A 13,838-nucleotide genomic window follows, 5' to 3' on the forward strand; every position below is an offset into this window, starting at 1 on the left:
AGAAGTGAGACAAGATGCTGCAAACATGGCACAAGAGCTTTTACACAATGAGTTATTAACCAGGATAGGATGCTTCCACTGGTAAGACTGACAGCTGAGAGGGATGCTGAGCATAACTCATGGGTGTCCAACCTTCTGGCTCGCCTGGGCCACTGCAGAGTGAAGAGGAATTGTCTTGGTCTGTATATAAAATAGCCAGTGTATAAGTAACAAAACTTTTTTTTTTTTTTTTTTTTTTTTTTTTACATTTTTATTAGAAGATTAAAGAAGGACAGGAGCAAAAATGAAACTAGTGGGGTAAGTGACCTTGTTTTTGTGACACTAATGCATCAGACTGGCTCAATGGAGGTGGCTGCTATTCTTACTGAGTTTTCGAGGTGCACAGAGATTTCTGATGACATTTTATTCTTGCTGCACGTCATCTGTGATAATTCATCTTCACAAATGCATGGACTGCCAAAAAGCAATGACATGAATGAGGTGTGATTGGCAAGTGAGGGACATTTATCTCTGCTAAGATGAGGCAAATAAAAGTCCAGCTGGAGAACTGATCAGATTTTTTAGTTTAATATCTGATTACAACTCCATACATTCCATTTGAAAATTTGCAGGTATTGACCAAAAACAGAGCTGCAAATATACAAACAAACAAAAAAAAAGAATATTTTTTCAGCACTCTTGAAGTCTATTCTCAAATTCCCTTATCAAATGGAAGGCAAAGCTCCATGTTTTTTGCTGCTCACAGGACTGCATTCAGCCAGCACATCAGAACACATTAATTTATTTGCCAAAACTGCAGTTATGCAGGGCTGCTCTGCAGGAAAAGCCACAATGGACTGGGGTAGGGGGCAGCTGCAGGATGAACTTGTCGTGCGTAGCTGCTAAGTTGCACTGAACACATCAGTGGGGAACAGGTCACCCATCCCTTCCAGTACAAAGAGCAGAGCTATGTCAAACAAAACGGCTGAAAGGGGTTCAGAACTTTAAACAAAGTACCATTCAATGCAGGGCAGAGTTAAACTGTGAAACTCCACACAAGATGGCACTGCATGTTAAAAAGAAACAAGATCTTCTAAAACCAAAAGGAAACAGGACAAATTAATGGATGCATGCCACCTCAGGTCCAGCAGCTCCCTGACCCAGAGTACTGAAGCCAATGGGATGCCTTCCCAGGCCCTAGCACACTTTGCTCCTCCACTGGAAACACATACTGCAGGTCACTGCCAAGGGGAGACCACAGGAGCTGAATGTTGGCTGGGCTGACAGGACCCCTCCCACACTGCCCTTAAGGAAACCCAAATCAAGCTTCTGTTGTCCCTCGTTACTGATTTGTGACCTTACCTGAACACTACTAAGGCAGACAGAGGATACAATTCACCGTTAGAGAAACATTAGATTTCATGTCTCATTATTACCCTCTGCTGCCCAGCCAGACAACAGAACTGCTTTCACTTCTGCGGTGGCACAATTGATAATATACCTTGCTTTCTGAAATTGCTTCTTATCCAATTTCTATGTCCCAGCTTCCCCACCCAGGCTCACCTGGGCCTCAATGCTACCACAGATCATTTTTCTTCTCAAACGGATTACATCAACTGCATGATAAAGTTAGTAAGAGAACTGTGCCACATTTTTATGTGAGCAGTGGGAGAAGATGAAAGGAAAAAAGGAAAATACCCCAGTGCTGTGCAGTACAGCACAGCCATGTGTGGGCTTGAGCACCATCCAACTGCATCACCACTCCCAAAGAGCAGTTTTCTCTGTGCGTAAGTGTAAAACTGCTTTGCAGCACTATGTACTGGTACAGGTATGCACCCTGAGCCCATGCTGCAGTTCTTATGTTCTTATTCTTTTGCAACCTGTTTCCACACATCATGCTAAAGCCTACAAAAATATTTTGAGGTTGCATAATGAACTGTTCACATCACAAAATACAGCTCAGCCCACAGTAAGTCACTGTTTGCTTTCATAAGGGAACAGGGCCTTCTCCCTCCATACATTCCCAAACATAACAGTGAAAATCAGAAGTATTTACTTAAATGAGGGATGAGAAACAACACTGGTTCAAGAGATTTTTTCCATGCTTCCATTGCTCCCTTTGCCTTCTTCAGACCTCAGTTTTTCTCATCATAAAGTTGGACTTTCTTTTTTTGCCTTTGCTTTATTTCTCACATGTTCTCTTCCACAGTGGAAATCACTGCTGCTCGAACATACCCACTGTATGCCAGAAGTAACATTTCACACTACCAGCAGCAACCACTTGTATTTTTCTGTTCGTATTTCACAGGCCCCGTAGAAGAGTATAAAGCCATTAGCTTCACAATGGATGTGGTCCATGCCACAGCCTGCACATGGCTTTTGTCTGCTTGCTTCATTTGTCAAAGCAATAGTAAACTTCGCCCCAAATGTTTTTGATTCCTTTAATTCAAAAATGTTAGAGTGGGTCACTCTGGAAATCACTAATTAACGCGATTAGAAGTATATCAGAAAATACTTCCAACTCCCTTTTATTGCTTTATAATGCATGTCCAAACTTGAGGAAGGTTGCTGAGGAAGAGATACACCACGTGGCATTTCCTCACCAGGGGAGATCTCTGGCTATTTCTCAGCACACGTAAGGAGTTCAAGCATTTCTTACACAGTCTTACATGACAGACTGCAGTTCTAACACCACATTCAACTACTGGTAGCTCTCACCATTACTAGTCATGTCAATACAAGCCGACCTCTGAAACTGCCTCTAGGATTGACTGCTCCTGAAGATCATGTCATTATTCCAGATGACTATGGATTATGCTGAGGATGTATCTTTTACCTAAACAGCTTTTTTAGTATGAATACATGTATTGGAAACATCTACTATCAAACAGTATAAGCTAGTTTTAACAGATGAATAAGATGAACTTTATCTTCTCCCATGAAGCGCTCACACAATACAGCCCCCACATAAACTAGGGGAGAGCAGTAAACCCAATACCTTTCCCTTAACAGAGGCTAGAACAAGGAGGTGAGGGAAAGGCATGAGAACAAAGATGCAGCTTTGCACAACTTGAGAACATTGGGATTGGGACTCCCTAAGGCAGAGATTCTCACTAGCATTAGAATTTACACATGTATAAAACAGCATGTCTCCAGACCCACCCAGATGTTTTCCCACAACTTTAATACCCACATCACCCCAGGACTGCACTCTTCAACCGTGCATCACATAGAAAACACTTCTATTTGTTCAGATCCGGCATTCCCAGCGCCTCTGCCTTGTATTAAAAGAAAGAGCAAACAATTTCAGTTCTTCCTGTCCACAGCATTTATAATTTCAGAATCCTCTGGCCTCTAAGAAATGTATTTTCCAATTATTTGAGTCTTTGTACTTGCATACTGTAGACAGGGAAAAGTCTCTCAGTCACAGCAATATGACAAGAAGACACTCACCCAATGGCCAACATCTAGCTTCACCTGCTAGCAAGGCACCTGTGCTGCACAACCCCCTGCGGGGGGAAAGGACCCCTACAGCCCAAACCTGCCAGCAACAGCCTCACAGAACTGCAGCCCTTCTGCCTACAAAGAGGAGTTGTTCCTGCAAACAGAACACTGTAGGCCTGATTGTTTAAAAGGCCAAAGAATAGATTATGAAGGAAAAAAGACCTTCAGATTTTTATCAGAAATTAAAAGTCATTACAACTGATTTTTTTTAGGAACAGCTTGATGAAGCCTGGCAGCAACAGAGCTTCCCCTGTCAGACCCAGATGATAATTTGACAAGGGAACAGAACCCTGGGGCAATTTAGATGAAAATGTTCTCATTTCATTCTACAAATACCTGGAAGAGCATCTTCACCCTCACAATATACCCTCCTAGTATCTGCATGACTGATTATTTGTCAGAAATTAATTTGAGACAGCCGAAGCTACATGCAAGATCAGGCCCCACTCAGCAGGTACATTTACAGAGAAAACTAGAAACAAACACTTCCAGAATGCTCTGCTGGTGAGGTAAGAAGGACAACACAAAGAGGTTCAGTACGAGGGAAAGGATGAGCCCAGCTACAGCCTCAAGAAGCTGCTACCCAGGTACGCGCAGGGTGTGCAGGAGGGGATCTCAGTATGCTGGCGCACACACAACAGAACAGAGCTCTAATCCGATTGGAACTGCCAGGCACTAATGTAATACACACACACCAAAAAAAGATTATCAAAAGCTGATTAAAAGCCATCCAAACGTTACAACAGGAGAGAAGGGATTAAACAAAAGACTCGCCTTAGAAGACAGCTAAAGAATTTTTTGACCTTATTAATGGTCTTTACGAACTTCTATGGCAAACCCTGAAGAAAAAAATACTGCAGAATCGAAGGGAATCTGCTAAACGCGAGGCACTGAGTATTACCCAAATTACAGCACAATTAAGTGAAGGTATTCGGGGCCAGCCAGCAGTTGCTAGGCAGCAGTTGCTGCTGCCAGGATGCTGCGTGGTGCACACGGAGCCAGGAGCCGCTGGCAGCGCAGCCCTGCAGCAGCACATCCTTGCAGGCAGGCCTGCTGCCATCGCACGGCACTGCAGGGCGCGCGGCTGCCTAGCAACGCCGCCTTCTCCTCCTGAGTCATGGTAGGAAAATAGTTGTGCAAAAAAAGAAACAGATGCCTGAGAAGAAAGGTGATCAATAACTAGCAAAGTGAATTACTGCGAGCATCCTTCCCTCACCCTCTGAGACAAAAATAGAGATTAGGCTCAAAAATCAGGAGCTGTTTAAAATAGTTTTGCACATTCTGGTGTCGAGAAGTGGGATTGAAACAAAAAGCCCACAGCAGTGTCCACTTTCTTACTTATATTAAGGAGCTGACTTTGAGCTCCCAGCCCTGCAGGCACCAGTCCTGGTCGCTCACCCCTCCCACATGCGTCGACACCCAGCTAACAGCTCCCCCGTTCTCTCCAGGGGGAACAGAAGTCCCCACCCATACGTCATTCCCTCTACATGGAAAGAACATGGCAACTCCTTTTCATCCCCTTAGGGCAGGGACAAGGGCTGCCTCATGCCAGCCTACAAAGGGGAGAATCCCACCCCTTGTGGTGCTGCTCTGCACCATTCCTCGCCAACAGCATGAGCCAGCAAGAGCTCCAGTGCGCTGCTGCACACCAGGAGACACGACAAGAAACCAGCTCAGGACCAGCTGCCCTGGACAACAGAGGTGGCACTGCCTCCCCAGGCAGCCTGCTCAAACACTTGGCTCCCGGTGGTAACAGAACTCATCTCGTGTCCCTGACAGTAAGTCACTGCTGCTCCCTGCCTACCACTGAGCAGCCCTGAGGAGCGGCAGTGCTGCCTTCCCCACAACTCCCCAAAAAGCAAGAAGCCACAAACAGGCCCCTTCCTGCCCTCCTTGCCCACCCCAGCCCCCCATTCTACACCAACTACACCATACAACTGCCAGCCCTGCTGGCTAACTGCCAAGTAACTCTATCACATGAAGTTACCTTGGTGGTTCCAATCTATTTGCACATTCCCCATCAGGAGAAGGTGGGACAAAGAAGGTAGATAAGAGTGCATTTAGCTTCTGCACCCCAGCTGATAGCCCTAGCTGAAATATCATAGTCTACACAGTCTGCAACACAAGAACTTGGGGAGATCTGAAGATGGCCCGCAACACTGCTAAGAAACCTCTCAAGTCACACATGAAAACTTTCAAGTTTGGTCATGTGTTTCCTACCAAACTTCCAGGAAGTGATGTATTTACCTGACAGAGCAGGAGATGCTTTCCTCACAGAACCGTTCTCTCTTCTCATCTCAACTCCAGCAAACGGACATCATTTAATGCTACCAACATCATCTGACACACAACCAAAATCTTCTTTTTTCCTTACTGCATCCCCCACCCAAGTTGAAATAATTCATTTATTTTATAACCAAAACCAAATTAATAAAAACAAACAAACAAAAAAAAATATTTCAGGCCAGCAACCTGAATGGCAGCCAGCAGAATCCCAAAACCACAAAACCCCCAACATCACTGCTGTGTGCCGCTGTGATGAAGGACATCAGAGAAGGGAACCTCTTCACCAGATGCAGGGAAGCTGCACTGTTGCCGCTCTTGATTACCAACAACTGAGCTGCCAGTCATTCAGCTTTAGGCCGTTTACAAAACCGAGGGTGTGAGGTACACAGCAAATCAACACCAAAGTTCAAATGGCAGTTTTCAATTAACTGTGAGGGCTGCTCTGAAAGTAATGCCTTCTATTTCATTATGCTGGTCCACAGTGTCAGAGGCAAATGCTGGTGGGATGGCAGTAGAGGGTGAATTTCCCACCAATGCTGTGATATGTTGTTGCCATGTGACAGATGGCAGCAGAGGGGCAGTCTGAAAAGAACAGCGTCTGACATGAAAGTGCATACGAAACAAAGGTGTGTCACTGAATTCCTCCATGCACAAAAAATGGCACCTCCTGACAGCCCCGGACACTTGAACGTTGGCGGAACAAACAGCGATGTGAGCACAGGAAGGCGGTGGGTGGTGCGTTTCAGCAGTGGTGACAGTGGCATGACAGACAAGGCACATTCTGGTCAGCCATGCACAGCTGTCACAACATGAAATGAAGAGCACCTTAATCTGTTCATCCGTGCAAATCTACTGAAGGTGGTGACTGAGCTAAAAAATGCTGTTTTGTAGCTGAGAATGTGCTCTACCTAACAGTGTTATTGTGCTCTTTGTATCTATTGCTGTTTCCATGAAAATACACAGGCAGCATTACTTTCAGAGCAAACTAAGTGGTTTTTGCAGTAATTTGTGTATTTTGGGGGAATTTTTCCCCCTTGCTGGCTGACACTGCCTTACTTGTGCCTGCGCTCCTCCCCTGCACACATGTGACAAAGCCCTGCACCCAAGTTACACCAAGGAGAACACAATGAGGTGAGGCAGGCCACCTCGTGCAGCTATTGCCACAGGCAAGCATCCCCTGTGAGGAAGAGCACAGGCAGAACAGACAGCATCAGCCTCCCAGCACCAGGCCCTGCTGCCAGGAGCACATCCAGCAGTGCCCAGCAGCCCCTACTTAACCCATCTGCAGTGCTCTCCTGTGCCACATCTCCTGACAGGGCAGCCCATATCACATGTCCTTCAGCACCATGAAGGATGGGGTGTTGGGGTGCACACGAACAGGCCTGTAAAAAGCCACTACTGCATTCAACCCGCTCCTGCTCAGCCAGCGGTTCCTTTGGGTCCGACATGTATGCAAGGCTTCATTAATGAGATCAGAAGACAGAAAGGGGAAGAGTATTAACAGCTGGCAAAATCATCTGGACATAAGCTGGCTAACTCACTGACTTGCATTTAAAAAAGAAAAAAAGCAAATTTAGAAAAAAAAATTAACCACTACTGCCAACACTAACACTGTGCATAAGCTTACTTACATCACAAGATCTAGAGAAACCTTTGTTTCTGTGTCAGAGTGCTGATATGAGTTTATCACTGACAGCAGAACAACCTGCCACAGCTCTCCTTAAGGCCCAGTGCTCCAAAGCCCTCAGCCTGCTGGGCCCACAGCTATCAGCCTTCCTACTGCCTTCACTGGGTTTTGACTAGAGACTGTTTAAAATAACACAGGTTACAGGTCTAAGAGGAAGGAACTACAGTTGCAGAGAGCCTAAGGGATGCTTCCAGGACCTCAGTGCAGATTACCGAGTTGATTTTAGTTTCCAAACACCTGATGGGAGATTTGATTCTATCATCAGTCACTTGGTTGAGGTCTTCCATCTCTCTATCTTGAAGCTCAGTGTGCACACAGATTTTGAAACAGAATAAGAGTAAAATGTAGTGGTATTCAAATTGATTCATAACAAAAGCAATCAGCACACCTGCCTTTGAACAAGATGCTACTTCATGCTTCCTTCAGCCTCTTACACAGTGAAAATTGCAACTGAGAAAGCAAAACAAGCTTTATCAACCTACAAATCACCCAATATTTTTATCTGAAGCATGAGAAGTTGCAGCAAAATCTGTAACAGCTGAATAAGCCTTCAGACTTTCAATTCCTTCGTCAGTGTTCTCACGCCCACACCTGAGAAGATTTCCCATTTCATCCCATATATATATAAATCCTATATATGACTCTGATTGTAGCAAGGACTGGAGGTCATCGGGCATCTACAGCTCCTTCCCACCAGAACTATTGCAAACCACTGAGTAACATCCGAATCAGAAAAACTGCTGTAGGTCCATCTCATGTACTCATGAAGATAAGGAGAAGAACCATCCTTCCTCATTCCCAAAGATCCTCTTTCTGTGGGCATTTAAATGCCAGCAAATAACGTCGCTGAGACTATTCCTGAGCACAGCTACACAAAAGAAGTAAACCAATGAACTTGTTTCTTGGACAAACACAAAGCCTATACACCTACAAACAGGCACTTATATTCCCATTCCCTTTCACACGCAACCCCAGGACAAAGACAGGCAGTGCCAGTCTCTCCCAGCCCCATTCCTGCCCACAAAGTGCCTCCTGGTCACTCCACACTCGCACTAATAGCTCCCCTCCATGTCCTCCAGAAAACAAACAAGTTGGACTAGAAAAACTCTTGAGAGAACTTTGTTATCTATTCTTCTCAGCAAGTCAGCAGCTACTTATTCGCTCTCGTATTGCAAATCACTAGAAAATTCTTCCTTTCCCATCCCATCAGCAACTTTCATAACATCTGTAGGAAGCGTATGTCTGAGACTGCCAACTCCCACCATAAAACGTTGCTCACCACTGGTGGAGAGATACTGGTAGGTGGGGACAGATAGCTCGTACACCTGAGGACTGCCATCCTTAGGAAGCGAGCCTGATTATTTTCTTCCATCCCACCAGCAAACAGCAGAAGTCCTGAGGGCGTTGGCCAAACACACCCCACAGCGTAACTATGAGCAAAGCACTCTGAGAAACATCAAAGCAACAAAAGTTAGAACCCATACTGCAACACTCCAACTCCTTACAGCAGCAGCACACAACATTCCACACAAACCACACAATAAACTGCAAAAATAAGTGCCCAATCCCTTGCTTTCACACACTATCTGAAAACCTTCCTTTCAACCTTATTTCTCCTGTAGCTAGAAAAGCTTGGCAAGCTTCTAGCATAATGTGGGCAGCTAGCATTTAGATGATCGCAAACTAGTATTAGGTCACTTCTCATCCAGCTCTGCAGACCAGTTTTTCACACAAATAGCTATGCTGTCATCTGGTTGCTGTTTTCTAAGGTAAATGAGCCAAGACACATTCATCTCTTCCCACAAAACAGCATATTCAATCCGAGGTTATCTCAGTAACAGAAGTACAGACGTACCAAACTGCAACCGCACTGCTTGCTCCATTAAATGAAGCCTCGCTAGGCTTTCCTGTCTATACTGGAAGTCTCTGCTGTCACACACCTCAGGAGCTGTTCTTTTCCAGAGGCATTTCAAGGGGTGATTCATTTCTCATTTGGTCAAATAACATTTATGTACTTCTTCCATAACCCCTGACCGATGAATTCATTTGCTCATTCTCAGGTTCACAAAGAAAAACCGTTCTTCAGGGCAACATAATGGAACTCAGTACTACTCAGCGCACCGACCACCCAGTTTTCCAGACAAATCAGCAAGTCCACAGCTACTACCACCATCTCCCAGATAACTGTTACTCTGAGGTTTATGAGCATATCCCTCTGTATGGCTTCGGTCCCAAAGCACATCACTGAAGAATATCCTTAGTCACGTCCCTGCTGCTGCCAGACTGTTACAGCTGCTGGCAGCAAGGTAAAGAAAAGATGAAATACAATCTACATCCCACAACTCAGAACCCAGCTGCAGTGACTGATATTGCTTCCCAACTCGTCAACTCACAGAACCACAGAGCAGCTCGGGTTGGAAGGGACCTCCCAGCCCTCTCCCTACCATGGGCTGGCTGACCCAGCAGACCAGGCCAACCAGATCCCCTCCACCAAACATGGAAAACTACCCAATTTTGGAGAGGCTTTTCTCCATCTCTCTGAAACCTTTCATTTTAAACATGTAATAAACTGCTTCAGCAATGCAGGGAAGCTGCAACGTCAATCACCTCAAAGCACTCCTTCACCTACCCACTGCCTAACACGTGAGGGGGTGAGAACTGAGCATGATGACAGGAGCTCCACGGGGGCAAGGCAGACCTTTTCTAAGTTTTACAGTCTTGCTTTTCCATACGTTTCTATGAGTCGCAAGATGTGCAAACCAACAAATAGCAGCAGGGGAAAAAAATGAAGATACCAATCAAAAAGCAGAAGCTGCAGTACAGAACTGTAACTAGGACACTGAGATGCTCCAGCCTTTCTTAGCAGCAAGGGAAGCATTTGTTTTGTGCATTCATGCTTAAAGACTTACTTCTTATTCTCACCAATTAAATAATGAAAATAAATACACAAAACTCACTTTGTGCAAACAAAGCAATCGACAGATTTTAAGCCAGTAACTCTGAACAAAACAACAGCAGTTGCTGTTCATGCAGGCAGGTTTTCCTGCTTCCCTGTGATTTAGCATCCACACGTTTAGCATGGCCAGCCACAAAGTACAGGATCAACTACATATATCTTTGGTTTGGGCTTGTTTTTGATCATCACCTAAACGTGCTCCTTGCAAATATAAAGCAGCAAAAATTTGCAGCTTAATTTAATTAATCAGCTCACAAGCATTTGCTAAACTTTAAATAGCAGTTATTTATTAGAGGGATCTCTTTCACCTGCTTAGCTTTTTCTTTTAATTCATTGTTATTACAGAATATTTGCTTTAGAAGCTTAGTGCTTTGAGAGGCTGCTTTAGAACCACACGAACACTAGGGGGCTGGAGAGTTTGTTATCTGCAATAACCCACTCGGAGTGCTGAGCAGCACTGTGTACAAGGACTGTGCCCAGCAGTGCCCACAGGAGAGTGCTGCCAACCCCCGGATGTGTGTTCCCAATGCAAGCTGGGAGCACAGGCACTGCTTACAAGCACTGCTACAAAGAGCTGAAGGGAAAGTCGCAGCAGACTACAGGCAGTAGCAGAGAGGAAGAACTTCAGCTGCGTCAGTGCCGTTTTTCCACCTCTTTATTTTGAATATCCCAAGCGATTTTTGAGCAACTTTGCTGCAAAAGCATGCGAGGAGTTGTGTGCAAGCCAGGCAGTGCTGCACTGAGCTGCAGGCATCCAAGACTTCCTCAGCTGCAGCTGAAGGCACAAGAACTTCGGAACTCCAGAAAGCTGCTGATGTTCCATCAATAACTTTAATGAATTCTCATGCAGTAACGAGTCGGCGTCGCTATGAAGGGTGCCAGCAAGCATGTGACAAATGTCTTCTGAAACTCTTTGAATGCCACCGCAGAATACAAAACCCTTCTGTATCAACATGTTGAGAGGGGAAACGTGGCATCTTCCTGAAAAAAGTCTACATAAATGTTACGGACTCGTGGCTTTCCCATCGGTATTTCACATCATAAGACCATGCAGAGCATTGGAAGTTAAAGGGGTAATGCTGCAGTTTCATGGACTGTCGATGCATTTCATCATTTGTCACCCAGGGTGAAACGAGAGGAATGCACAAAGCAAGAGTTACTTTCAATAAAGAGAACTGCATCCAAATTATCTACATCACGGCACAGAGTTGCTGTGCCCAAAGCACAGAGCAGGCAGCCAAGCCTGCCCAGGGACACCGCTGTATTTCACCAGAGAGCCGCGCTTTGTGTTGCAGGAGTAGGACACATACTCCCCCCCCAACAGGGATGTGACACACACTGCCCTAGTGCAAAGGCACATCAGAAACATATCAGAGCTTGAGGAGTACATGGGAAAAAGCTCACCGGGTTTCTTGGGATGGACAGTGCTGAATAAAAACAAATTAATAAAGCCCAAGAGATAAGCTTACACCAGTAACTTGTACGAAGAAAATTCCTTTACCACACACTCTTTTGTTTGTGAAGCAGGAATAACTTAAATTAGCAAGATTTCAAGATATCAGAATCTACTTTGTTTCCCTTTTATGTTTTTGGCAACGCATCTCCCAACAAAATGACACCTACACGTTCTGCAGCACAGCACAACCGACTCGTGAGGGCTAACAGAGCTCCCTGTGCGGCCCCAGCACCGCTCTCACCTGTGGCACAAAACTCCCCACACGAGTGGCATTTCCCACCCATCCTCACTGGCCAAGCACAGCTCAAACCTCTGAGTCCCAAACCCACCGTGCCAGCATCTCACAGCTAGGAAAAACGACCACATAAAGGAGGAAAACCAACACGACATGAAAGATGAAGCATACACTGCAACAACACCTGCAAGTTTAGCACCAGGACAAGAGGGCTGGCTTTGCACCAGGGCTTCACATATGAGCAAGTTTCAGATACTTTGCATCCTCCAAACAGCCACACAAAGCGCAATGCAATTTGTTAATTTTTACATAATCCTGGTGATTACATACTGCCCCACAGCTTCTCATCTAACACACACCACACTCGATTGCTCGGGTTTTTTTGTTTGTTTGTTTGTTTTTTTCTAAACAAAAATTCTGAAATCATCTGTATATTACAGAAGCCGGGTGGCACACCAAGCCAAATCCATGCTGCACAGGGTGCTACCCTAACCTAAAGCATTCCGGTGCATTCTTGCTGCCTGCTGGCACCTTCAGAATTTGCTTTAAGCATCACCAGCACTGCGACTTCTAACTGTGTGTGTGCCGGCCATCCAAAGCCCACATCAGCAGCACGGGTTGGATCTTTGTAGCAAGGCAGAGGGTATTTTTCATATTTGCAGAAACCAACGACCCACGGCGGAACTTAAAAAACCCTATATGGACCATTGCTAAGTATAATGAGGTGTTTCAGAAGCCAACCAGGCACACGCTGCCTACTTTTATTGTTATTATACAGCAAATATCTCGCAACCCATTTCAAAACACATGCTAAAGCAAAATAAAAACGAAGATCAACGAAGTGGGCGTTTTCCTTTGGCGATGCACCGCACTTCCACGCCTACCAGAAACCTCGCACCGCATTCGCGACCCTAGCAATTAAAAAAAAAAAAAAAAAAACACCAAAGCCACCGGCGGTGCTCTCAGGAATCGGCGCGTAGCCCCGGCAGAGCGCTACGAGCGGCGGCAGCAGCGGAACGCGGCCGTCCCCGTGTCTCCATCTCCTCATCACCTGCCCATCATCTCCCGCCCCGAGCCCCCGGCCCGCTCCCGCCGCAGGTGCGCCGCTGCCGCCCCCTAACGCCACGGCCGCGGAGCCCAGCCCCACATAAACAGCACGGCGGCGGATGAAGGCGCGGAGGAAAGGGAACGGCGCGTTCGGGGGACGAAGGGCTGAGCGACGCGTTCTCTGCCGGCGGGCGCCATCGGGCCCCGGAGCAGACGGCGCCCCGAGGCCGGGCACGGCGGCAGGCGGTGCCGGGGGATGGCAGGGCAGCGCAAGGGGGACGGGGGCAGGTGTGGGGTGTCGGCGGCACCTACCCACGCCGTATTTCTCCTCCTCGGTCGGGCTCCACATGCTGCTGGCGCTGCGGCGGCCGCCGGCCGCGGGTCCCCTGGGCAGAGCGGGGCGGGCGAGCGCCGCTCATGGAACGGGGGCGGCTGCCGCTCCTCCTCCTCCCTCAGCGGGGGCGCAGCTCCGCGGCCGCCGCAGCGCGGCCCTCGCCTCAGGCTGCCCGCGCCCGGCGGGTCCCGGTCTGGGGGATCCGAGAGGGGCTGGGGGGGGGGGGGGGGGGGGGGTCGCCCCCCTCCCGCCCGCCCGCGCGCAGACGGCTGCGGCCGCGCTTCACCTCAGCGCTCGCCGCCGGCCCGGCAGCTCTTCCAGCGCGGCCCCGCCAAGCTCCGCGGCCCCGAGCCC

The 13,838-nt window shown here is 47.1% G+C and overlaps 1 protein-coding gene across 9 annotated transcripts in view; it reads right to left on the bottom strand.

Annotated features, from left to right (window-relative positions):
- DOCK3 (dedicator of cytokinesis 3) overlaps positions 1-13,516 on the bottom strand; it is a 192,402-nt gene extending 178,886 nt beyond the window's left edge. For all 9 annotated transcript variants that reach the window (XM_042885449.1, XM_042885453.1, XM_042885452.1 and 6 more), the window contains exon 1: positions 13,463-13,516. In XM_042885449.1, the coding sequence (XP_042741383.1) occupies positions 13,463-13,499 (37 nt within the window). In that variant the 5' untranslated portion in view covers positions 13,500-13,516. The remainder of the gene's footprint in view (positions 1-13,462) is intronic.
- Between the last annotated feature and the right edge of the window lie 322 nt (positions 13,517-13,838).

The sequence above is a fragment of the Lagopus leucura genome, unplaced genomic scaffold (genome assembly GCF_019238085.1).
Source record: "Lagopus leucura isolate 7727_CA_CO unplaced genomic scaffold, USGS_WTPT01 Super-Scaffold_100050, whole genome shotgun sequence".
In the NCBI taxonomy this organism is placed as follows: Eukaryota; Metazoa; Chordata; class Aves; order Galliformes; family Phasianidae; genus Lagopus; species Lagopus leucura.